At 43.2% G+C, this 26,125-nt stretch overlaps 1 protein-coding gene across 5 annotated transcripts; it reads left to right on the forward strand.

The window, feature by feature from the left end:
• The first annotated feature begins 323 nt into the window (after positions 1 to 323).
• Positions 324 to 25,568, forward strand: ep300b (EP300 lysine acetyltransferase b). 5 transcript variants are annotated; one of them, XM_079456941.1, is made up of 30 exons: positions 324 to 2,315; positions 3,786 to 4,372; positions 6,307 to 6,462; positions 6,626 to 6,866; positions 7,056 to 7,169; positions 7,385 to 7,612; positions 7,733 to 7,841; positions 8,505 to 8,636; positions 8,752 to 8,869; positions 9,234 to 9,402; positions 9,629 to 9,706; positions 10,358 to 10,446; positions 10,533 to 10,685; positions 10,960 to 11,424; positions 11,704 to 11,922; positions 12,037 to 12,196; positions 12,312 to 12,463; positions 15,383 to 15,622; positions 15,713 to 15,801; positions 18,469 to 18,549; positions 18,680 to 18,736; positions 18,866 to 18,943; positions 19,078 to 19,145; positions 19,412 to 19,562; positions 19,814 to 19,960; positions 20,061 to 20,340; positions 20,559 to 20,726; positions 20,848 to 21,009; positions 21,097 to 21,378; positions 21,460 to 25,568. In XM_079456941.1, the coding sequence occupies exons 1-30, from the start codon at positions 2,222 to 2,224 to the stop codon at positions 24,481 to 24,483; spliced, it is 8,091 nt and encodes a 2,696-aa protein (XP_079313067.1). In that variant the 5' UTR covers positions 324 to 2,221; the 3' UTR covers positions 24,484 to 25,568. The 5 variants fall into 5 exon arrangements, with proteins under 5 accessions (XP_079313067.1, XP_079313068.1, XP_079313071.1 ...); XM_079456942.1 differs by having other exon boundaries at positions 12,312 to 12,430; XM_079456945.1 differs by having other exon boundaries at positions 7,736 to 7,841; positions 12,312 to 12,430; positions 18,439 to 18,549.
• The last annotated feature ends 557 nt before the right edge of the window (positions 25,569 to 26,125 follow it).

Here is a 26,125-nt window from a genome sequence, read left to right on the forward strand (position 1 = left end):
CCTTGAACAAGCTACGTGACCCTCAATGAGACCGATCGTCCCTTCAGTTAGTCAACCTAAGTATCTTTGGTTGAAATAAGAAGCAGCCTTTATTGAAATTCGTGCACTGTGTGTGTCATCATCTATCCAGTCGCTCCATCATCTCATGCTGCTGGACCCCTCGCGCCCGACCATACGAGCATACTCCGAAACAGCGAGGAAAAGCACTGTCCGGGAAATCCCGATCGCCATCTCCCCCTCCACCCCCCTTACTAATGTTACTGCACCTCCAACCTTCCCTCCCCCAGCCAGAGGAGTAGAAACAACAAGCCGCCATTTTGTTTGTGCGGAGAGAGTGAAGGAGGCAGGAGCGACCGAAAAAGAGCCACTCGAGCGCCGATCACTGCGACTCAGAGCGCCGCCGGCTGCGCAGCGGCTCCGTCCTCTCGGATTCACACGGGATAAAACGCAACCGGACGATTACCGGAAGACAACGGAGGGAGATCATAGATTCTCCCGAGTGAAAATCAAAGAACCGATCTTTTCCTTTATTTTTCTTGCATTTTTTTGAACGGAACGTAGAGGCGGAAGAGGGCAGTGCATTTAAACGAAGGGAAGCCCATCAGAGGAAAAGGAAAAGAACAGCGTTTAAAACATCACAGCCCCCGTCGTCACGAAGTGGTGAAATCGGACAAAATTGCATCGCCGGGTGCCGGTGGACGACACCAAAAGTGGGAAAAATAGCAGGAACTGTGCAGAAGAAGGGAGAAATTTAAAAGGGATGAACGCGCAGGGGGGTTCACAGCATCACAAAGCCTACGAAAGGGTTTTGAGGACCCCCAGATTTTGGGGGGTGCAGCTGGCAATATCACCAGGATCGGCAGATGCTTCGGACCCAACGTATTATTGAAGCCCGGCTCGATTCGGTTTAATGTATTTTCGACCCACCGCTGTTTCTATCGCTCGTTACAGCTTTCCTCGATGCACCGCAAGCTCTCCGTGCAGTGACAAAATATTCGTATTTACTTGATTTGTGAGTGCATTGAAATACACGCATGCACATTGAGCATCAGTCCACAACTTAACTTGATTTTCATTCTTTGGCGTGTGCGCGCACAATCGCAAGGAAACATCTTGCACTTTCGGACCATTTCATACAGACTTTTAAAACCATTTATTTTGCACGCACGAGCGTCTGTGCGCAGTGCGGGGTGGTCGTGTTCTCTCGAGGCAATGGTCAGAGATTTTCTGCAAACACTTTTAACCCCCCCGAGCTTGTGCGCTGGACACATTCACGCAGAGGGCGCACGAGTCAGATTGCAGATGCGAATGCACGCGTGCACGAACGCAATAAACTAACTTGTCACCTTTGAAGTGGTTGCAAAATATCGAGACGTCGGACGCTCCCGGTGGAACATGCCAGTTGTTTGTAATACTATAAAGTGTCGACTCGTGCATGCAAACTGAAGCCATTTAGCTCTGTGTGGACTTCTGCATCCTTACGTTATTTAGTCTAAGGAGTTGCACAGGACTACGTTTGGACTATTTCAACGATCGCTTAGTTGCGACGACTGCAAATTCACAATTCTCAAGTATCTACTTGGGGAGATAAATACTAAAGAAGAGTCTCATACATCCGTGTCAATTTTACGTGGCCTAATGGACTCGCAATTTCCCTTCCTCCACGTAAAAGTGATGCTGGGTGAGAATCGCAAGCACTACAATGCACACCCGGACCAAAGAGAGGAATAATTGTGAGTCTTTGTGTTTCCCCGTAAACATCGCACGAAGCCGCACGTCCACGGCGGAGTGACTTCGGGTCGCTTTTCCCCATCACGTTTCCTATCTCTCGTACACAACGCCTTAAAAAATCCAACACTTCGGTTCGCCGCCGACAATGGCGGAAAAGACGGATGCAAGCAGCGAGGATAAATCTCGGGAAAACTGCTCAGTCGCCGACGAGGCTACGTGAGTTAGCGCGACCGTCTGTTCCTCCCTTCGGAAACATACTTTGAGGAACTAACGAGAAAAGGGGGACTTTATATCGAATCGGAGGACAAAGTATTTTTTTTGTGGACAACTCTTGTATTGCATTGCATGCATGCATCGTCCCATGAGAGGTAAACGGGAATCCGTCCGGAGCTCGTGAACGAGGGACTTCGATTGGACATCGACTCGAGACTCCACGGGAAGGGCTATCCTACGCGGGATATATGCTCAAGCGTTAAATTAGAAGAGAACTATGGCCGATAATGTGCTGGACTCCGGTCCGCCTTCAGCAAAGAGGCCTAAATTGTCTTCCCCGGCTCTGTCGGTCTCCGCGAGCGATGGAAATGGTAAATAAAAACGTTCACGCGCGGCGGCGGCGGCGGCTGGTCTCGCGCTTGCACACTGCCGCTGTTCGCGTGGATGCGTGTAAATAACACGCACGACTTGTATTGTTTGTGCTTTTGTGTTTGTGTACTTGTTTGAGGCGTCAATTTAAAGAACTTAGCAAGAGGGCTAGCTGGCTAATTGGCTCCGTGTTTTCATTTGAAGTTGGCGAGCTGTGTTACAACTCTGTGCGTGGTCATCGTCGTGTGTACGCGACGTCTTTCCGGGTGCGTGCAACAAACTTTTGCTTTGTGCGTCGTTGTGAGATGTCACTTGTAAAGTTAAATCGGCGTCAAAGGTTTACGAGATCATGCATTTTGAGTGTAGAAGAAGCGTGCATGCAAGGAAACTCGACCTGCACAAGTTTTGAATCACGTATGCGTGACAAGATCGCGTTGCGAGTGTGGCTCGAACCTGAATTGCATTGCGCAGAAGTCGTTTCTTTTTCAGTTTGTTTACATTTTAATGTTTCTTCCGGTTCAATTCCATTTTTAGTGATTAGAAAGCAAAATGTCTTAAATTTGACATTTAAGCGCCCAAATGGACTCTCATTCCACACAGCCCCTAGGAAAAGAAAGAATACAGAGAGAGTGTGGATTGATATGTCAGCCACCTCAACCAAGAAAGCAGTTTAAAGTGATAGTTCACCCAAAAATGTAAATTCTCTCATCATTTATTCAGCCTCATGTCATTTCGTACACGTTTAAATAACTTTGCTCCGGGGAACACAGAGAATGATAGTTGGGAAGACCACTTTCAATTCTGTGACATCATTGACTCCCAAAGTAGGACATGTGAAATGGTGCCCTAAACTGTTGTTTTCCTAAATTTTTCTAAGTATCGCACTTTGTGTTTTCAACAAAACAAATAAATATGCAATTCTTTTCTCCTACTATGGTCGTGGATGATGTCACGGAACTAAAAATTGCTAACATTCTTACAAATATCTTTCTTTGTGTTTAACAGAACAAAGAAACTTAAACAGGTTTGAAACAAACCGAGGGTGAGTAAATGATGACAGAATTTTCATTTTTGGGTTAACTGGCCCTTTAATGTCAATAATGTTGGTTGTCAGGCGTTTAATTGTTGTTGCTGATGTCCATCAATAATATGAACACTTCATTCATAATTTGCGTGCTGCCCATTCAGAATAGGTTGTATTATTAGTTTTTAGTGTTGTGACTTATCAAGACCTGCCATTACATGGTAAAAGCCCCCATTTTGTCCCACCGTTTGTCCATTGTTTTTCTTTGCCATGTGTTTTTTATTAGTATCAACCACTGGACATGCACACCGTATCTAGTGCATGTACTGTGCGTACTTCGGCTACTTTGTCTTGAAACCATGCTGACAGACGTACAACAGTGCAATAAATTACACGTAGGCCATGAGACTACTACTATTAATCTAAATCTGAACATTTTCTCTCACAGATTTTGGCTCTCTGTTTGACCTGGAACATGACCTCCCTGATGAACTCATCAACTCCTCTGACTTCGGCCTTTCTAACGGTGTGGACTCTGGACACTTACACACCAGTCTGGGGGGAGGGGGGACATTGGGACCACTGGGTGGCTCAGGCCAGGACACTGCTGCCAAACACAAGCACCTCTCCGAGCTCCTACGCCCTGGCGCCCCTCAGTCCGCTTCCGCTGCTACCGGCAGTCCGGGTAACCCGGCCTCAATGGGGATGATGGGAGGACTGGGTGGCAACCCCATAGCACAGGGTCTGGGTGGCCCTCAGCAGCAGCAGCAGCCTGGCATGATGTCACAATCTGGCATTGTGGCTGGACTGAACCGGGGAATGATGGGAGCTCATAAAGGGAACGGACAGCCGCAAAGCATGATGGGGGGGCAGGTGATGAACGGTGCGCCTAGAATGCGCTACGGCAATGTGAACATGAACGCGGGTGTGGCTGGTAACGGAAACATGTTGCCGGATACCCTGCACCAGCAAAATGCAGGGCAGCAGATGGCACAGACGGCTGTAAGGCCACAGCAACCAGGAGCCGTGAATAAGGTAACACACGGAGGGGACTTTTTGGAAATCTGGGTATTATGATCAAATGATATATTTGTAAGGGCTTTCAGAATTTTGTCAATAGATCCTCCAAAAATAACCCACAGCACCTTTAACTCCATTATAATATCTCCTAAATATGAACCCTTTTCATAGGCATATGGATGTAGTTTTTCCAACTCCATGCTAAAAAGCCATTTAATATATATTATGTCCTAACGTTTGTATGAATAGAGGATGCTTTAACACGAGACAGAAAATCCCATTTATCAAACTATTTTATTTTTTGAATAAAATTTTGAGAGCATCAAACAGAAAGTTGGGTAGCGCTTACAAACCTGTCACTTGTGCTCAGATTTGATTTTCTTTAGCTGCTTCAGCAAACTTTACATTAGATATTAAAGGTCAAACAAAAAGTTCTCAGGATTTATGACTTTTAAAGGCTAAGTTTCTGTTCACACTTTTTATAGCATGCATTTAAAGGCACATTTGATGTTTTTCTAGTAACGAAATTAATAAAAGTACCATAATCTGCACCGTAGAAGTGAAATAATAAAGGAATTCAGCTCCAATATAAATACTTTGAAAACTCTTTGACATCCATTTTTTTGTTTGGCTAAAAGAAAGGAGTGCGCATCGTCACTGGTCTCACAATTCGATTACAGTTATTTTCTCAACGATTTGATATCCCGATGCATCAAGATGCAATTTTAAATATTACTGCACAAGTAAGTCTGTCCCCCTCACACTTTAACGCTCTGGCTGCATCGCATGCGGTCGGCGCTGTGAGACACAACAAAAGACAACAGAAACCATTAGTGTTTGTCGGACCGCATCCAGTGGGGACGGAATTTCGGTATATAATAGGTTCTATAGCTTTTTGTCACGTCGTGCTGCTCTCGTGCAGTTTAGACAAGCTGTGACTGTTTAAACACTTTTGGTTTACAATTAAACAGTAACCACTGGCACATATGATGTTTAATGGCATGTTTTAATAATCGATTATATGTTTGTATTCATCGATGAAGTAAGCGTTTGCATCTGCATCGCGATTGAATCATAAAATAGATCATTTTTGACAGCCCTACTAGAAGACGTTGTAGTAGAAATCACACAATCGTGCATTAATGCGTGATTAATGCATTAATCTGTGTGTTTGACTGTCTTGTGGTCTGTCTTTTCGTTATGGTGATAAATTCAGCGTCATGATTCTTCACAATAAAACAGACCTCGGTTGGAAAAACTTCGGCTCATTGACACGAGGAACTGCGAGCACCATTTTGTTGATTCATAGGCGATTGCACAACCTGGACCTCAGGAAATGGGCAGAAAAGAGGGAATGAGATTCTTATTGTGTCTTTGTTTTGCTGGGTTGCTTGTAGATAGTTGGAAATTCCTTCCAATCGGAGGTTCATTTGAGGAATCGATATAGATAGATGACATGGGTAATCCAAAATAATGTGCATAAAATCTTATCGCTGATGCCTGATACACCACGCATGTTGCCTACATTTTAATTTCATTAACTGAAATCCCCATATATATTTTGGTGGTGTTTTTTCTTGTTTAATTGTTAAAATGCGTAGCGCTTTGATATTGGCTTCTCGTTGCTGTAGAATGCTTATGGATTGAGTCCTGTCGTGCAAGGTTATTTTAGTTTACTAAATTGAAAACTTTGAAAACGTTCCTGTTCATTGAAATCAAATAAAACATTGACCTAAAATATTTTGGAAACTCGAGGACATGCCTCAAAAATAAACCAATAAATTAGAAAATGACAAATGCATATACCAAAATTGCTTAAACGTAAACTAAAATGAACACAAAAATCAAAAAATAAGGTAAAGTATGAATAAAACGTAATAAAACTAAAAACAAAACTATAACAAAAATTTTGTTTATGTATATTTACAAATAAAAATGTTTTCTCTCAGATGGGAATGATGGGGGGCCCGGGGCCCTACGGTGGTTCATATGGTCAGTGTGGAGGACAGTCCATGGGGCTCCAAAGTAAAACCGCTCAACCCAACAGCATTAACCAGTTCAACATGGACAAGAAACCTCAGCTTGGGCAGAACATGGGTGCCATGGTGAGAGAGCTACAGACTAAATTTCAAAGCGAACTGCACACTTAACAAGCTCACTGATCTTTGTTCTGTCCCTGTAATGCAATGAAATGTGCACAAGACTGACCCATGGCAAACTTTGTCCCTGGTTATAAAAAAAAACTTCACACTTTCTTTCTGTCTTTAGCAGAGCTCAGGTGTGGTGGGCGGCGTATCCGGGCCAGCTGGGGCGACTGCGCCTCCTGCAGCGGATCCCGAGAAACGCAAACTCATCCAACAGCAGCTGGTGCTGTTACTGCACGCTCACAAGTGCCATCGCAGGGAGCAGGCCAACGGAGAGGTGCGCCAGTGCAACCTGCCCCACTGCAGAACCATGAAGAACGTCCTCAACCACATGACGCACTGTCAGGCTGGCAAATCCTGCCAGGGTGGGTGAATTGTCTCTCTTTCTGTTTTGCGATTTGCTTTTGTAGCTGTAGAGCAAAACCTCTGCGATGCCTCTATCAAAAGGCGATCCGTGCCTCCATGACATATTTCTAGTCTTTCATTCATATTTCATCTGCCCACACACAAACCAAATGATACGGCGTCACTAAAGTGTTTGTGTTCCTCTGCAGTTGCTCACTGCGCCTCCTCCAGGCAGATCATCTCTCACTGGAAAAACTGCACAAGACACGACTGTCCTGTGTGTTTGCCACTCAAGAGCGCTGGGGACAAAAGAAACCAGCAATGTAAGTTTAATAATATTAAACGCTTAATGCCTTTATGTATCTAGCATGCATCTCACTCTGACCCTTTGCACATTGTTTTCATACACGATTGTGGTTGATAGACACGACCACATTTTCACCGCGTTCGAGAATGGTGTGGACGCTCATATATTCTAGGTCTGGGTTAAAGTGGCATGTTTTCACTGTATGTGTGACTAATGCATACCTCTCGCTAGCTCTGTTGGGAGGAGCTGGTATGGCTATGGGTGGTCCATTAGGGGGGTCTTTACCTGGTGGCCAGCCTACAACCCCAAACCTAAACCCGCCCAGTCAGATTGACCCGAGCTCCATTGAAAGGGCGTACGCCGCCCTCGGACTCACCTACCAGGGCAATCAAGCAGCCAATCAGAATCAACAGACTTCTGTGCCCACCCAACCTGGCATGCGGCCGCTCAACAACATGGGTAAATGTGACGCATCTGATTTCGAATGTTAGGTTGAGTTTGTGGATAGAGTGGGTTGTGCTAAATAGACACACAAATAAGAGTGCACCGGAAGTAACTGATGTACAAAATGTGTCGCAGCAGGTGGAAACCCAATGGGAGTAAATGGTGGAGTCGGACCCCAGATGACGAACCAGCATCCTGGAATGCTTCCAGACGGCGTGCTGCACCGAAACATAACAGCTCAGAGGTAATGGACATCACTGGAGATCAGTGAAGCGGCACCTCATCTGCGCTGCTTCAGTCTGCAGTCTGACACGGTGGAAGGGATAATGGACAGTCAGACGGATGTTATTGCTGCATAAACCCAGACATGGTGATCAGGGTGCTCTTATAGGGATCTGAAAATTTTCATTTACTCATCCTCATGTCATTTCAAACCTGTATGACGTTCTTTCTTCGGCAGAACACAAAAGAAGATATTTTGAAGAATGTTAGAAACCAAACAACATTGTCCCCCATTGACGTCCAGAAAATGGATACAAACCCACAGAGACATTCTCACAATATCTTATTTTGCGTTCCACATAAGAAAGTTCTATACAGATTATGGGTGAATGAATGATAACCATTTTTTTTCTGAGGATCTTCTTAAAAAAAAGTTTGCTTTGCAACAACTGCAGACTAACTACACCATGTCCTGCTTATTCACGTATGTACCTAATAATAAGCAATTGGACAATAAATTGGATTTATTTCATTAGATGTTATCCATTTAAATATCCTGAATAAGTGCTCCACCATTGATGTGCATCGGTTACTGTGAAATATCTAAATGCTGGACGGTTGACCAATCAGAATTGAGGATTCCATTGAGTCATGTAATCACATGGGATATCTCTTTTTCTCTCAGTCTGATGAATGACACTTCGGGTGTTGGTAATATGGGGTCCACGGCGACAGCCGCACCTCCCTCTGCAGGAATGAGGAAAAGCTGGCATGAAGACATCACGCAAGACCTCCGGAATCACCTCGTGCACAAACTGTGAGTAACACACACACACACACAGAGATCGGTCTGCAGTAATATGCTGGAGCCACTTTATGCCAAACGGCGTTTTCACATCTCTTTCCCTTTTGCATGATGTGTGTCTGAGTAGAGTTCAGGCTATCTTCCCCACTCCAGACCCTGCAGCACTGAAGGATCGACGGATGGAGAATCTTGTAGCTTACGCGCGCAAAGTAGAGGGCGATATGTATGAATCTGCCAACAGCAGGGTGAGAACAATCACACATCTCGTTTGTAGATTTTATCCAAAACCTTTTTAAAATATTCTCTATTTAAGAAACAGAAAATAGTTTTTTTTATTTGTTAATTATTTATGTGATTACTTAAAAATATGTATTTTGCCTAGTGTTTACTAGTGCAAAGCCAGCTTTTAAAGCTTAATGTCACAATAAAAATAGCTTATTTGCCCTTTTCTGCACAATTTGCATTTTTCTATAATAGGTTTCATTTATTGCTTTGTGGCTGGTCTAGAAGACCTTGGTCAAAGTCTGAGTATTTGTCTTGTGGTCCCGATAGTCATGTCTATAGTGATTTTCTGTCTTAAGCATTCATGGTAGCATCCATTTCTTCCAGGCCGAGTATTACCACTTGTTAGCGGAGAAGATTTATAAGATCCAGAAAGAACTGGAAGAGAAGAGGAGAACCAGGCTGCACAAACAGGGCATGATGCCTACTCAGCCTGGCATGCCCAGCAGTGCCCTACCTCAAGCACCAACCGGCATGAATCCGACGCAGACACCCAGTGCGTACCTACACCACACATACACACACATTTAATGACATGTTAAGGTTGTCAAACTTTTGTAACGGTACAAGACCACCGGAACCTTAAAGAAGCACGATTTATTTAGCAATTTGCGTCTTAAGATTGTGGTGCCACTTGTTTAAAACAACTGTGTTTGTCTTAAACTTGTGTGAAGTAGAGAGTTCAAATGATCAATGACCTTTCAAATATATATCTATTTTAGATGGTCCCCATTCAGATCCTTCCCTTGGCCAACCTACAGGACCCACCCAGATGGTCAACAGAATGCAGAATCCTGCTGGTATGATGCATACATTAATCTGTTTGTAGTTCCAGCTAGATACACAGTGTTTAATCCGCCTACTGACACTTGCCCACCGCGTCACCGTCCCCACTGTCGTTTTAAAGTTTTCATTTATCATGTAAGGAGAGTGAGGCGACAACGGACAAAACGATGGCGGAAGATTTGATTTAAAGGCGAAATGCTAAAGCTCCTATTTTGAAATATTTTGGATTTAAACCCAATGCCAACAGGGAACCTGAAAACGTTAATGAGGCAACCTGTAAAATTTGCCTGATGAAGGTGGCAGAATCCGGAGGTCACACTTTGAATTTACACGTACATCTTTAAGCGCACCACAAAAAAAGAGGCTGCCAAAATGGGTCCCGTGGCAAAAAGTCGACTGCAGACGACTGACACAAATACAGCCATCGATTAGTGGTGCATTTGGGAAATGTGGCGAAACATGATGATCATCACGTTTTTTTAATATTCGTTTTTCGACTCTCCCGAAATCCCAGACACGCAATCCCGGTGATACCTGTACTTCCAGTGTTTTAACACGTCGATTAATCGGTGGGAAAATTCCGTCACTGCAACATCCTAGTTATAGCACAGATTTGTGTAGAACATGTAAATACAACCATTTTCGTGATGCTCTCACCTGTGCAGGTATGAATCAGTTCGCTCAGGTGGGAATGCAGCAGCCAATGGGTCAAAGGCCAACGCCACCTCTGCCAATGGGAGCGAACCTCAATCCGGTAATAGAAACATGCTTCATCGAACATACGTTTGTGTTTAGATTTGTTTCTCTGTTTATTTTGCATCTTCATTCTGTATGTTATAGATGAGTATGCAGGGAGCACCTCGAATGGCTCAGCCCAACATAAACCATCTACAAAACCAGTACATGCAGAACCAGTTTCCGGGTACGGGTGCTGGACTGGGCCAGGGTTCGGGCGGCCTGAACCAGCCTGCAGGGCAGGCGACCATGTCACAGGTCAGCTAATAAAATAATTTCACAGCGTCTTTAATAATAGTATGATTACACTACTACTGTTAAGACACACTGGAATGACAGTGCTCAAGTTTGCTCTCTTTCCCAAATATACGATTTGTGTCATCATAGCTCTTTAAAATCTCAGTTCTAACGTCCACAATGATCTTTGTTTGTTTATAGTTATTTGGTCTGAAATTTTTTGAATGCATAGTTCATTTACTTGCACTTGTTTCGTGTTTGTTCCCTAAACCAAAAAACTCTGTCTTTCATATAGTCTCAGAATCAGATGGCAACTCCGCCGTCGCTGGCTGTCAGAAGTCCCGTAGCTCCGTCCCAGCCAGCAGTCTCGGGCTCTGGAACCAGCCCCGGCCCCCAGGGTCCTCCGTCCAGCCTGGCCCTACCACCTCAACAGCCCGGCTTGCACGCGCACTGTTCTCCCTTATGCCAGAACTCCCCTTCTCCCGCACGCAGCCTCACCCCTACCCCTGCCCCGCATCAAACGCCCCCGCATTTGCCGGGTAACCAGACCCCCCGACCCCACACCCCAAATTCTGTGACCGCTATGGCCCCACCGGCAACGCAGCTGCCCCCAGTGGCACAGGGGGTGGGCTCGGAAAAAGCCAGTCCGTTACAGCAGCAGACACATGGGGGCGGAGCTCCAGGAGGCCCCCATTCAGGGCTAGCATCATCTGTGCCTTCCCAGAATGCCCACGGGCTTTGTGCACACCCACACACTCCTGTGAGTATTCTACAGTGCAGACTGTTGTTGTTTAGGCTTTTGTGCTTGTTGCATCTTGAAAATGGTTTTAAGGTCGCTGTTCAGTGGTCGTCTTAAAGTGGCTGTTCATGCTACTGTTTCTCATTGGATGTTGTATCTGCCTGTGCTATTGCTGCCTTCATATGCACATGAGAAACATGTACCTCAGAGTCGGGCATTTGTTATTTCAACATTTTATTTCAAGCCGTTTCTTTAGTCTAGTTTCTCATGTGCCTGTGCTGTGATGTCCTCCTTCACCAGCTATCTCAGAAATCATCTTTTACTGCCGACGGACAGGCATCTTCACCTGCTTCGGTCAGCAGTGCAGACCCTAGCTCGCAACTGACATCATCCGAGCCCAAAACTGACCCCAAAACTGAGGTCAAACAGGAAGATGAGGACGAGAATGAGATGGAGGATAAAGCCTCAGGGAAAATGGCTGCCATGCAGAGTGAGATCAAGATGGAGGAGAAACCAGAGGTACGCGATAGGTCAAACATTAAGACCATTCTATAAGGCCTTTTTGAAATGTTGTCATGCGTTATATTTTTATTTTGATTGGTCAATATGATTTCACTCTGATTGGTCCGCTAGATAAAGAAGGAGGAACCTGACAGCAATGACTGTAAGACGGAGCCAATGGAAACGCTGACCGGGTCGACGGTGGAGGACAAGAAGCCGGAGGTGAAGATTGAGCCCAAAGAGGAAGAGGGAGCAAACAGCACCCCAGCAAACACTCAAAGCAAGAAGAAAGGTGAGCACACCCGCAGTATAAATTGTGCGCAAACGCATCTAGTTTAAGTTTACACAAGACATTTTAGTGACATTCTTTAATGTGCCATATACTGATTTCTTTTTCTTGTCCTTAGTCTTTAAGCCAGATGAGCTCCGGCAGGCTTTAATGCCCACTCTGGAGGCTCTGTACAGACAGGACCCCGAGTCGCTGCCATTCCGGCAGCCAGTGGACCCCCAGTTACTGGGAATACCCGTACGTATTCGAACTAGTAACAAAACTAACCTGGTAAGGGCCTGCGCTGACACGCATTACGCTACAACCAACCTAGCGCTTTAAGTTCTAGTTTCATCAGTCCTTTACCTTTGTTTCTTCTTCCCCTTTCTCTTCTGTATGCTGTTGTGTGTCTGCGTGGTGATGTGAAAGAGACGTTGCAAACTTGCCTCTGTAGCGTTTCTGTCAAATGAGTTTGAAGAGAAGTGTGTAAATAAGGCATCACGGACTATGAACATCTGTTCTATCAAAAATAATTCTCGAAATTTGTTTTAATTTCGAGTAATTTAGTGTCTAACATGAACAAGACCTTAATTAATATAGTTTGGGAAACTTCAATGTGTCTGAAATGCAAGCTGTTCATTGTGGGATATTGAACCGTGGTCTTTTATTTACAGAATTCATTACTTAATTATAAATAAACTTATTGGTAAACATAAACTAGTAAACTACATTTATTGGCTGTTTGGTGTCCATGAATCAGCTGTCATAGCCTGATGCCTCATTTCATGATTCATTTCTCGCTTTGCTTCACTTTTCTCACGCTTTTTTCCATCTGCCTAAACCCATGTAATTCATCATCACCAAACCTGGGCTGTTAGCCGTCATGACTTTTTTTGGCTAAAATGGTTTTGGTTTGCCAGACAAGCCTCTTGCAAAGATCAGTTGCCGTTGTTTTAACCCCAGAATCACAACCAACCAAATGCTTGCATAACCAAAAGAGCTGATTATAAACGACAGCTATAACTGTATTATGCATCTTTTTGCTTGGTAAGATTCGGTCACAAATAATCAGTGATAATTGTGGTCCTCGCAAAAATAAAATCACTGACTGTTTTGGTTATTTTGCTGCTTTAAAAACTGTTTGTTTGATTGAGGTTCTGGCTGTGTTTGAGGTGGGACAAACAAACATGAGACCAAAAATGTGAATAAACAGAAAGAATATATATATATAAATATAGATATATAATAAATAAAATATAGTGTTGGTAGCTCTGTAAATATTGTGTAATTGCAAATGTGGGTCACATTGGTTTTTGTAGGCTCAAATTTGAAAAATAACTAGAATTTTATTCTCTGCCGATCTCAGAGCATTGTTCATGTATGTTTGAAACACCTTTGTCTGCCCTCGCATTTGCGTTGACCCCATGATAATAAGTGCGACCTGTTTAAAAGACAGGTGTTGTGTTTATGTCAATTTAATAGACAAGTATAAAATACGGTTGGTTGTTATCTCAATCGGACTTAAATAGATATTTCAGAGGCAAAACAAAACTTCCACATGTTTTACTTACCCTCAAGGCAGCCTTACTGAATATGACTTTCTTCTTGAAGAACAACACAGTTATAATACAAAGTAAAAGTTTTCTTTCAAGCTGTAGAATGGGAGTGAATGGAGGGCAATTTTTTGAAGCTCCACCAGCTTCAAACTGCTCGACACGGCTCTGTGGTCTTAACACAGGTCTTCTGAAGTAAATCAATGTGCTTGTTAGAGAAATCAAGTCGTTCTTTGATCGATTGGTGCACTTTTTGGAGCTTCAAAAAATTGTCCCCCATTCACTCCCATTCTACCGCTCGTAAGGGAAAAGGATACGTGGTATTATAACTCCAACAGCTTTATTCTTCAAGAAGAAAGTCATGTTCAGTCAAGGTGCCTTGAGGGCAAGTAAAACACGGGGAAAATTGTATTGCCTCTGAAATATCCCTTTAAGTATAATTCAAATGCACACAGCCTAAACACTGTGGGGTCGACGCCTCAGGACAGAGTTTCTCAAAAAATCGTCAATTTGTGCTGTTGGAGCAGAAATATCAGGTTAACACGTCCAGTCGTGCTTTTGTGATGTAAATGCTTCTGCTGGAGACTATTGTTTCTGTGAGGATGTCACACAACATGCTCACCTCAACTCACTTTACCTTTAACACTAAATCTGACAGTCTGCCTCTAGAAAGTCACCGGTCTAGAAGAGCAAATTAATTTGATGCAATATGAATCCATTTAGCCAAAATCTGTGTAGCCTTTCATATGTCAAATATTGCAAAAATTGCATAAAAAAATGTATGTTAATACCGAGACCTTTGGGACATCGTTAAAGCACATTTACTACATATTCTCATTACTGTAAATGCAAAGAAAATGTGAACTTACTTTTCTACTTCCACAAAAAGTGATTATGTGAAAATAGATTTGGGGGGATACTTATGGCGTCATTCTGAAATGGCTTTTCATAAAATTATGAGCTGAACAAAATGCTATTGGCTATTTTAAAAGAACGAGGAGCCGCTCCATGTCCCTTTTTCTCTACATAGTCAAGTGAAAACTATATAACCGCATCTAGAAATATTTGTGATTTTATGATATGATATGGAAAAATGAAGTGCGAGAAAAGTCAATGCATTGAACAAAGCTGCACATTTCAATCTAATCTTTCAAAGTATTTACAATTTGATTAATTAAAATTGTTGTGCATTACTGTTATGGGATTTAAATGTCCTTAATGTACTAAAATAAGATTACGTTGAGGTGCAAAAACATCTTTAAAAGGCATTACTTGGCTGTTATTGTGAGATTCCCACTATTACATGGCTATTTTACATTTAAGATATTTTTTCCCATCATTGTTCTTCAGTAAATGTTCTCCATCATTTCTGCTGGCCCACACAGTTGTGTTGTGTTTGTATGTGCGTGTATTGGGAGCTCAAGAGAGAAATGGGGTACAGATTTGAGTGAGGCAGTGGGAGTCTGTTACGTTTTTCTCTGTTTGTGCATGTGAACCTCTTCTACAGCGCTCAACATTGTCCCCTGCACCTTCTTCTCTCCCCCGATTCTCAACCCACCGGATCAACTCATTTAACCTGATGGCAACCTCCTTCATCCTTTAATTTAAAACCTTCTCGACAATGACGATGCTGCTGTGATCGGACCGCCGCTTCCAGGACTACTTTGACATAGTGAAAAACCCGATGGACTTGTCCACTATCAAGCGCAAGCTGGACACGGGTCAGTACCAGGAGCCCTGGCAGTACGTGGATGACGTGTGGCTGATGTTTAATAACGCCTGGCTGTATAACCGGAAGACGTCACGGGTGTATAAATACTGCTCCAAACTCGCAGAGGTCTTTGAACAGGAAATCGACCCTGTTATGCAGGAGATGGGCTACTGCTGCGGAAGAAAGGTGATTATTTTATATGATGCTTATTTGGCTAAAACTGATGTAAATACATTGATCTGTCTCTCTCATAACCCTCTTTATTCTTATTCCTAGTTGGAGTTTTCTCCTCAGACTCTATGTTGCTATGGCAAACAGTTGTGTACCATCCCTCGAGACGCTACATACTTCAGTTACCAGAACAGGTCAGTATCAAACGAACTATATTCGCACCAAAATTTAATTCACACTCTTACCTTAATATTATGTTTATCAAACATATTTAAGATAAAAAGACATCATTTAAAGTCACTTGAAATGTCCACCAGGAGATCCATCATAGAGAGTAAGGATGCACCGATACCAATATTGTTATGAGACCCGATACTGAGCTCATGTACTCTTACTTGTGCTCGTAAAAATGCACCGATACCTTGTGTGACCTAACTGATAGAAATGACTGAAATTTGCTTTGAAATTTTTGGTCAAGCACATAAAAAAAAGTTGTTTGTAATTGAAGCTATTCTATTTTTATTAGTCTCACTGTTTTGTGAAAAGTTACAGGGATCGGTTAAGGCATCGGTATCGGTGAGTACCAGAAAAAAATTGGCACTCGGTCTTTAAAAAATGGTATCGCTGCATCCCTTATAGAGAGTGTTGCATTATGGGAAATTGTCTAAGCAAACTTTTATAGATTGTTTGCATATTACTGTCAAATCTATTTCCACTGCCTGGCAGTATAAAAACCATGGCAGAATTTAAACATTTTATTAACAGTATATTTTGGGTTTTATGGCAGTTTAAAGTCCCCGTGAACTGGAATTTTCGATCGTTTTTACTTCCGTAATCTGACGCATTTCCGAGTGAAAAAGAATTTAGAATGAGGAAAAAATAGTGGCCGTGCCGTGTTTTCGTCACTGCAAATTAATTGGATGTATAAATACCCGCCTTTGCCTTTCGAGATGAAACTGGCAATAGACTGACAGTTGAGGGGGAGGAGTTAACGGATGCACCGCCCAAGCTGTCCAATTGACATAATTTGAGATAGAATTTTAAAAAGGGAATGACGCACACTGATAATATATTGACAATACACACTGCAATATTTAATGGATTTTTTATTTCACTGGGACTTTAACACATACAGGTTCAAAATCTGTATACGTTATGTATGTGTATGTTAAAGTGTCAGGTAAGTATCTACACTTACAAGATTTAGTTTTTAGCACTTTATGAAACTGTAAATGATGTACTTTTGTGAGCACACATGTTCTACATCAGGGTGTTGTTGAAACTCAGGCCTGTTGATTTGACTTCTGGTGGCGAAAGAGACCACATTTCACATTTCTGCTCTTTTTCTGATTTTCAACGGACATTTTAAAGAGGGTCTCTGTTAGGTGCCTCCAAATTCTGTCTTGTTTTTTGTTTTGTTCGTACGTATGTGCGATTGTATTAACTTTTTGTCAGGTGAACATGTCGGTAAGTGTTTGTGACCTGTTGCCTCAGTTGGTAGCTACGAACTCAAAACGGCTTGTCCGATTAAGTTACTATAGTATTTGCCTGCCCGGAAAGGAAAATGATGCCTATTTTAAGGACCATGTTGAGATGTTTAAGCAGGTTTTTTACCCAGCTGTCATTACTGTTATTTTTTGTAGGCTATATTTATATTACATATAATACAGTAAAAAAATCTATCAAAAATGAGAATCACCAATGAGAATAATAAAATAAATGGTCTATAATGATAATTTGTGCACGTGAGGGTGTTCTCCCGAATACGAAAATTCTCCTTTTCTTGCGTGTCTTGCAGCTAATTGTCATATGCGTGTTTCATGACGTGCAAGAACCATTGATGTATTGATCGATAAATTAACTAATTTTCACTCAAAAATAATTACTCTGCTTCAAAAGTTATAAAGTGTCTCACTGTAGTCATTTGGAGTACTTTAAAGCTTGATGTATGTGATTTGTGGTTTTGTTTCACCCTATGAAAAGATAAAACAACGACATTTAATATATATGATGTCATTTAATATACAAGTCACATATCATGAATTAAGAATCTTTTATATGAACAGTTACATTCTTGAAATTGTTGAAATGCATCTCAATGGTCATAAATATGCTTGATTTTCTTTTGTGCAAAATAACCCAAATTTTGTTATATAAAGTGTTGATGTTGTTGGTTAACAAACATTCTTAAAACAAATAGTTCCTGCTGCCAACTTCAGGGTCTACTAACTGTTCATTTGTCACACATTTTGTTTAAGTACTAAGACCCTCTTTAAAATGAACTGAAAGGATGATGGGTCTCTGTTGCTCTGTTCTCATTCTTCCTCATAAACGTATTTACTCAGTTCATCATGATCCCTCACTCTGCTGAGCATCATGGGTAAATTCCAGGCTTCAGAGCTCAGTGGACACGAGGGGGAAATCATCTATGCTTTGCTTTGGCTTCTTGCTTTTTCTCATTTGATTTTATTTTCATCTGACCCTCGCCCCTCCACCTTTCCATCACGTAGCTCTTTTCCCTCATAACTGTTTTGTTTTTCACACTTCTTAAAATATTCATTCTTCCCTCCCCCCGCCCCCCCTTTCTCTCCCCACTTTTTTAACGCTTGTGATGTCTGCATTGGCCTGCTTTGATGTGACCAATCATCCGCTCCGAAATTTACACGCAACCAATCAATCAATCTGCCCACACAAAAATCCTGCTTCATGATTGGCTGCTCCTGGCGACGAACCTGTCTTCTCCTGTGTGCCTGTCTCCTGGCCTGCCCTGATTGGTGACTGCTTCCACGTGCCCTCACTGTGATTGGCTGTGTTCTTGACGAACGGTCTAGTTCACCCAAATATGGGCTTCTTGCTGACAGGTACCACTTCTGTGAGAAGTGTTTCAACGAAATCCAAGGGGAGAACGTATCCCTGGGAGATGATCCAACGCAGCCTCAAACGTGAGTACATTGTCTAAACGTTATAGATCTGTTTCTTTATCTTCGTTACTTTTTGCATCATCATGATACTGGTGAACATTTATTCATTTTTGTGACCCGCTCGATTGGGGCCATCCTTCTCTTTTCTCAGGTCCATCAACAAAGACCAGTTTCAAAGAAAGAAGAACGACACACTGGACCCTGAATTGTATGCTCACTTCCTTCACTTATTTGTTTTCTCTTAACGAATAAACAGCAATTAAATCTTATTTAGGATTTTTGGCTAATCGTGGATTTGTTTACATTGTCTGACCCATTTTCCGCTCTTCCTCCGCAGGCTGTTGGAATGTACTGACTGCGGCCGAAAAATGCATCAGATATGTGTCCTTCACAATGAAACAATATGGCCGATGGGGTGAGCTAGTTTGACTTTTCCACCTAAATTGGACTTGAAAATTGTTTGAATATAAGAAAGATTTCAATAAATAGTCAGTGAAAGGTGTTCAACATAGTGCTGTTCTTGATTCTTTCTCTCATTTATCCAATTAGCTTTGTGTGTGAAGGTTGTCTGAAAAAAGGCAATGCAACCAGAAAAGAGAACAAATATGCTGCAAAGAGTAAGTAAATGAATATCTTCATGTGTTTGTAATGTGTGTGGGTGACTGACTGGAGAGAAATAAAATACATGCACATATAAAAAAGGCAGGGACCAAAATACTGAAGAATACTTCCAAGTCCTTTTCGTGCATTGACAGTAAATTTAACGGCAAAGTGATAATGTTGTATTTCTCTAATAATGAACTTTAATGTTATATTCTGTTAATACAGGTTTGATATTTAAAACAGCATTATGCTTGTTTCACCTTGCTTTAATTTATTCTAGGGCTTCCTCAGACAAAGCTAGGTAACTTCTTGGAGACACGAGTGAACGAGTTCCTCAAGCGCCAGCCTCATCCTGAATCCGGTGATGTCACCGTCCGTGTGGTTCACGTCTCTGATAAAGTGGTAGAAGTCAAACCTGGCATGAAGTCTAGGTGAGAGACTGCATTCATTCTGCAGGGGTTTTTGTCATTTGAAGCTGGGATTTTGAATTAGTTCGGCTGCAATAAACCCTTGTTTTGTAAGCTACCAATCTATCACACTACATGCACTTTTTTCCAAAGAAATTGTAGAAGAATGGACACTTAAGAGTGACCCCGAGATTGATAAACATATAGTTTTTAAAGTGACATTCACATTTTTCTATCAGTTGTATGTCTTTACCAACAAAATACTGTTTTCACAGGTTTGTAGACAGCGGAGAGATGTCTGAGTCCTTCCCATACAGAACAAAAGCTCTGTTTGCGTTTGAGGAGATTGATGGAACCGAAGTATGCTTCTTTGGAATGCATGTGCAGGAATACGGTTCTGACTGCCCTCAACCCAACCAAAGGTCTGAACACATAAACCCAACCATACAGAGTTGTTAAAATAATGGTGGACTGTGTGTCAAAGGGTTCAAGAACTAACATAGCGAATTACTCTTTTTGCAGACGTGTCTACATCTCCTACCTGGACAGCGTACACTTTTTCCAGCCCCGTCACCTAAGGACGGGAGTTTATCATGAGATCCTCATTGGATACTTGGAATATGTTAAGAGATTGGGGTTCGTCACTGGTCACATTTGGGCTTGCCCGCCAAGTGAAGGTGACGACTACATCTTCCATTGCCATCCGTCCGATCAGAAGATTCCCAAACCCAAACGCTTACAGGAATGGTACAAGAAGATGCTCGACAAAGCAGTAGCAGAAAGAATTATACACGACTATAAGGTATTGCAACTGGAGAGGATTTTGTTTTCTCGAAGTTTCTGCTGGCGAAATATCACATGCAATTAAAGCATTGGAGTCATCACTTAAATCAGTTACCCTTAATATCAATCAAGAATCAGTTTGATAAGGACACAGAAAATACAACTTATGTGATTGGTTTTTACCTTAAGCTTCACATTAACATTTGTGTTTAACATCTCTCTCTCTCCCTCACCCAGGACATATTTAAACAGGCAACAGAGGATCGCCTGACCAGTGCGAAGGAGCTCCCGTATTTTGAAGGTGATTTTTGGCCTAATGTATTGGAGGAGAGCATTAAAGAGCTGGAACAGGAGGAGGAAGAACGAAAAAGGGAGGAGAACAACACTTCTAGTGAAAGCATTGATGTACGTATCAACTTTCTTGGTAGAACAGAAAATACGTTTTTGGCCTAACTTTTGTTTGTTGTTTGGTAGAATTAACCCTAGTGCTTAATATCTATTGCTTACGGTTTTCTTGACCACGTAGGCAACCAGCGGCGACAGCAAAAATGCCAAAAAGAAGAACAGCAAGAAGACCAGCAAGAACAAGAGCAGTTTGAGCCGAGCCAATAAAAAGAAACCAGGCATGCCAAATGTCTCCAATGATCTCTCCCAGAAGCTCTATGCCTCCATGGAGAAACACAAAGAGGTATGTTGCTTCAATATGTGTTAACGGCTTTGTGATGAATGTACATGGGCCCATGCCACAGACATTTATATCCTGCTTATTTTGTAGGTCTTCTTTGTCATCCGTCTTAACGCTGGCCCCACTGCTAATTCCCTTCCACCCATTTTGGACCCTGACCCTCTGATGGCTTGTGACCTAATGGATGGGCGAGATGCTTTCCTAACGCTTGCGCGTGACAAGCACCTTGAATTCAGCTCTTTGCGGCGGGCCAAATGGAGCTCTATGTGTATGCTGGTAGAACTGCACAATCAGAGCCAGGACCGATTTGTCTACACCTGCAATGAATGCAAGCACCATGTCGAAACACGCTTCCACTGCACTGTTTGTGAGGTAAGAAATCGAAAAATATGTATAATGTCCTTGAATGGAAAATAAAACTGTGGTTAAAAAATTCTTTTTTTCTTTCTGAAGGATTATGATCTTTGCATCACTTGCTACAACACTAAGGGGCATGAGCACAAGATGGAAAAACTTGGTCTCGGTCTTGACGATGAGAGCAATAATCCAGCTGCAGCTTCCAACCAGAACCCCGGCGACTCCAGGCGTCTCAGTATCCAACGGTGCATTCAGTCGCTGGTGCATGCCTGTCAGTGCCGCAATGCCAACTGCTCACTGCCGTCCTGCCAGAAGATGAAGAGAGTGGTGCAACATACCAAGGGCTGCAAGCGCAAGACCAATGGAGGTTGTCCAATCTGCAAACAGCTCATTGCGCTATGCTGCTATCACGCCAAACACTGCCAGGAAAACAAGTGTCCTGTGCCCTTCTGTCTCAACATCAAGCACAAGCTTCGTCAGCAGCAATTGCAGCACAGGCTTCAGCAAGCGCAAATGCTGCGTCGACGTATGGCCACAATGCAACGAGCAGGCCAGCCACCACCATGTGGAGGTGGGCCTCCTGGAAGTCTTCCCTCACCAGGTAACAATGGGGCAACAGGCCCTAGCACACCTACGTCTGTCGGAACGCAGCCTGCAACTCCTCAGACACCCACGCAGCTGACGCCGAACCATCCATCTATGTCCCAGCCTGGTGTGGGTGGAACTCCCCAGCAGCCTCAACAGCATCCTACCCACCACCAGTTTCCACCGATGAAAGGTGCAGGCGGGATGATGACCTCAACGCAACAGCAAATGGTTCCCCAACAACAGACAGGACAACTTCCACATCCACACACTCAATATGGTCCCCATTCCACAGGTCCCTCGCCAAATCCACAGTCCCAGGGAAAACCAGGCCTTGGGCCTGCTACTCCTCCGCAACTCCCTAGCAACCAACAACAGCACCCCACAGGTCCGCCGGCTGCAGCTGTAGAGATAGCCATGAAGATCCAGCAAGTGGCAGATGCACAGCGGAAGATGGCACACGTTCAGTTGCTGCAAAGGCAGGCTGCGCAAGCTGGGATGATACAACAGCACCCACACCATCAGCAACCACAGGGACAGATGGGAGTAACTCACCCTGGAATGGGAATGGTAGGGGCACAAGGGTTAGCCCAGCAGGCACAGACGCCAGCAAACAGAGCCCAGATGGAACAACAGCAGCCGCAAGGACCACAGGGAATGATGTTGGGAGCTGGGCCCATGCAGCAGCAAGCAACACAGGCAAGTGTGCAAGGCCAGATGGCTCCACAGATGCAGCTGCAGCAGCAGAGAATGAACCCACAACTCCAGCCTCAGCAGCAACAGTGGGCAGGGCAGGGAATGCAACCCCAGCCGAGACCTGCCATGATGGGTCATCCAGGAATTGTTGCAATGCAGTCACAACCAACACAGCAACAACAACCACCACCACAACAGCAACAAATGCAGCAGCAGCAACAACCACAAATTCCAAATCGAAATGCCTTGATGAGTATGGTGCAAGCTGGTCTGCAAAGTGGTATAGCAAGTGGGCCAGCCGCTGGCAACCTGCCCCAGGGAGCCCTCCAGGAATTATTGAGGACCCTGAGATCTCCAAGCTCTCCTTTGCAACAGCAACAAGTACTCAACATTCTTCGTTCTAACCCACAACTAATGGCGGCGTTTATTAAGCAAAGGGTTCACAAGTATAAAGGAGGCACTGGTGGTCCTCCTGGACCACAAGGAGGACCAGGACCTATGGGAGGCCAACACGTTGGTGTCAATAGTGGGATGCCTCAGTCTGGCATGCACCTCGGGCAGGGAGGTAATATGCAGACCCAACTTTCTCAACTCCAACAGCAGCAACAATTGCAACAGCAGCAGCAACTGCAACAACAGCAGCAACTGCAACAGCAGCAGCAACTGCAACAGCAGCAGCAAATGCAACAGCAGCAGCAAATGCAACAACAGCAGCAGCAAATGCAACAACAGCAGCAGCAAATGCAACAACAGCAAATGCAACAGCAAATGCAACAACGGCCCCTGGTGCAACAGCAAGTCACTGCCTTACAGCAGCAACAGCAAGTCACTGCCTTGCAGCAGCAGCAACAACAGCAACAAGGAATTCAAGGCCAGGGAGCTCCAAATATGGCTAACATGAATCCACAGATCAGAGAGCTTGTAATGAGAAGGCAACTACAGTTGCAACAGCAGCAACAGCAACAGCAGCAACAACAACAGCAGCAACAACAACAACAGCAGCTGCAGCAACAGCAGCAGCAGCAACAGCAGCAACAGCAGCAACAGCAACAACAGAATGCCAATCATGCTCCATTTCAACAGCAACAAGGATACATGGGTCAGCAAGGTAACATGCAAACTCCTCCAGGAGGCCAGCCATTACCAGGGGTCCAACCGGGCCACCAGCAGAATTTTCCAGGCAGCCATGCACAACATCAAGCTACAGTCGCCTTGCAACAGAGGCTTCAACAGCAACACCAGTTACACATGCAACAGCAACAAAATGTGGCATCCCAAGGTCCTGACATGGGCCCTGGTGGAGGTCCACAACCCACACAGTTAGGCCCTGGGCCTCAGACGTCACAGGCACTATTGCAGCAGGCCTTGCATCAGCGCATGCTTCAACAGCAGCAACAGCAAAACAATCCCATGAGCCCGCAGCAACAAATGTCACAATCGCCCCACCTGCAGGGTCAACAGCTCTCCACCTCTCTTAGTAACCAGGTCTGTTCCCCTCAGCCCTCGCCAAGACCCCAGTCCCAGCCACCACACTCAAGTCCGTCCCCACGCTTGCAACCGCACCCTTCACCCCACCGCATCTCTCCTCAAACCCAGACGGGTTCTCCACATCCCAGCCACCTTCAGCAGCACCACTCGGGCAGGGCACCGCATCCTCAACCTTCCCAACAGTCACAGCACAATCCTAAGGACCCAGGTGGATTTGGGGCCGATCAAAATGCCATGCTATCCCAGCTCAGTGGCATGGCGGGACTCCATACAACTGGAGCGAATGATATGCTTCCATCAAGTGGCCAGGAACTTGGCATGACCATGAATCACAACCCTCCAGACATATAGTTATTGTAAAAATCACTAAACCTAAACCAGGTACAGTGTTAGCTTTTTATACTCCAGGGATGAATTTTTTCAGTATAAATGAATAAAAAATGGACCCTCTCGTGAGAGATAGCGAATATTAAACAATTATTTGGGTGAATCAGAAGTTGTTTTTTATGCCAGTTGTGTACAAAGAGGATTGTTTCTCAGCCACAAGTAATATTTTCGATGTCAGGTCCAGGGAAGTCCTTTCCTTTTCAAGAGGTATTTTTTAAGATTTTAAAAGTGGTATAAAATTAAAGCGCAAATGATTTTTTTATATCGTTTCACCACGTACCAGTCTCTGTTATATGTTTTACAGAGTAATGTGGGACATTTCAAACGTTGTGATGCCTATATTGTTATTATAATTATCTAAACATCATGCATATTTCCTTGTAAATTTTGAGTTTTGCATTTTATTTATTCGACCTTTTTCATGTCATGATCAGGATTTTGTTGTGTGTGTTCCCAGAGACTGCTACAGTTCACATAGAATATATTTTTGTTAATACCTATTAAAATGGGGGAGTTATTCCTTTTGGAAATTTAGGTTATTAAGTATAATATAAATTACAGTGTTGAGGGATTGGGTTTGTGTGTGTGCTCTGCTGCCCAATGGATTTTATCTCATGCCATATTGGAAATGCCTAACCATTGGACATCACTGCTTCTGAAACGGAACAAGTTGTTGGATGGACACATACCCGCCCTCAGAATGTGTGCACTCCTTATAAGACTTCAGGATAGTGGAGGTGTGACTGTAGCTCGGATGAGAGTTGTGTGTGTGTATGTATGTGTGTGTGTCTGTTGTGTTGCTGGAGTGTATCTGCTCTTGCCAATGTCCTATTGAACAGCGTTTCACAAATGAACTGTCTGACAGTGAAACGTTGGAAAAGGAGTGTGCCACTTTGTTTTCGTACTTTGCTCTCCAGATCCACAAATTTTCCTCTACTTCTGGAATTTTCTTTGCTCTGAACTTTGGGAGTTTCATTTGAATATTTTGTACTGTACAAAGGAAACACAAACTGTGGACTCCAATTTTTTTAAATAAAATTAAGATAACAAATTTCTTTTTTGTCTTATGTTGTTTTCTGAATAGTTTAATTAATGAATGAATTGTTAAATTGCATAATTTAATCACCCTTGTGTTGTCATGTATTTCTCTTAATTATTTTAATAATTGTCAATTTATGTATAGGTAACAACTTGTTGATGTCCCAGCCAAGGTGTGTTCAAAAGATATGTGTGAAAAAACTATTAATATTTTAAACTTTGCGTGAACCCAAAGACAAGCCTATATTGATAAAATTGAAATCATAATGGTCAAAGCATCACCACATTTAATTTTCGCACTACTGGTTTCAATTTCAAACATGCTTTTGGAGTTTTGTTAAACTGAAGCAAGGAGGTCATACAGCATGTAAATTAAAAGATAATTACATTTTTGAATGAACATTCTGCATAATCTCTAATATGATGCCTCATCGTGGCTTGAACCTTTTTTCTTCACTTTGCTTGAAAATATTGTATCCTCATCGCCAGTAATGCAAAGTCATGGCTTTAATTCCCAAGGAACAGTGCATTGAGGATGCAATGTGTGTTTATAAAGTAATGTTTTAGA

The sequence above is a fragment of the Barbatula barbatula genome, assembly GCF_947034865.1.
Source record: "Barbatula barbatula genome assembly, chromosome: 5".
Classification (NCBI taxonomy): Eukaryota; Metazoa; Chordata; class Actinopteri; order Cypriniformes; family Nemacheilidae; genus Barbatula; species Barbatula barbatula.

What these genes read in the sequence shown, in the direction of transcription:
- ep300b (XM_079456941.1), top strand. Translation starts at nt 2,222, where the DNA reads ATGGCCGATAATGTGCTGGACTCCGGTCCGCCTTCAGCAAAGAGGCCT. An exon ending in GCTACTGCTGCGGAAGAAAG is followed by an intron (nt 15,623 to 15,712) that starts GTGATTATTTTA and finishes TCTTATTCCTAG; the next exon opens with TTGGAGTTTTCTCCTCAGAC. An exon ending in GAACAAATATGCTGCAAAGA is followed by an intron (nt 19,146 to 19,411) that starts GTAAGTAAATGA and finishes AATTTATTCTAG; the next exon opens with GGCTTCCTCAGACAAAGCTA.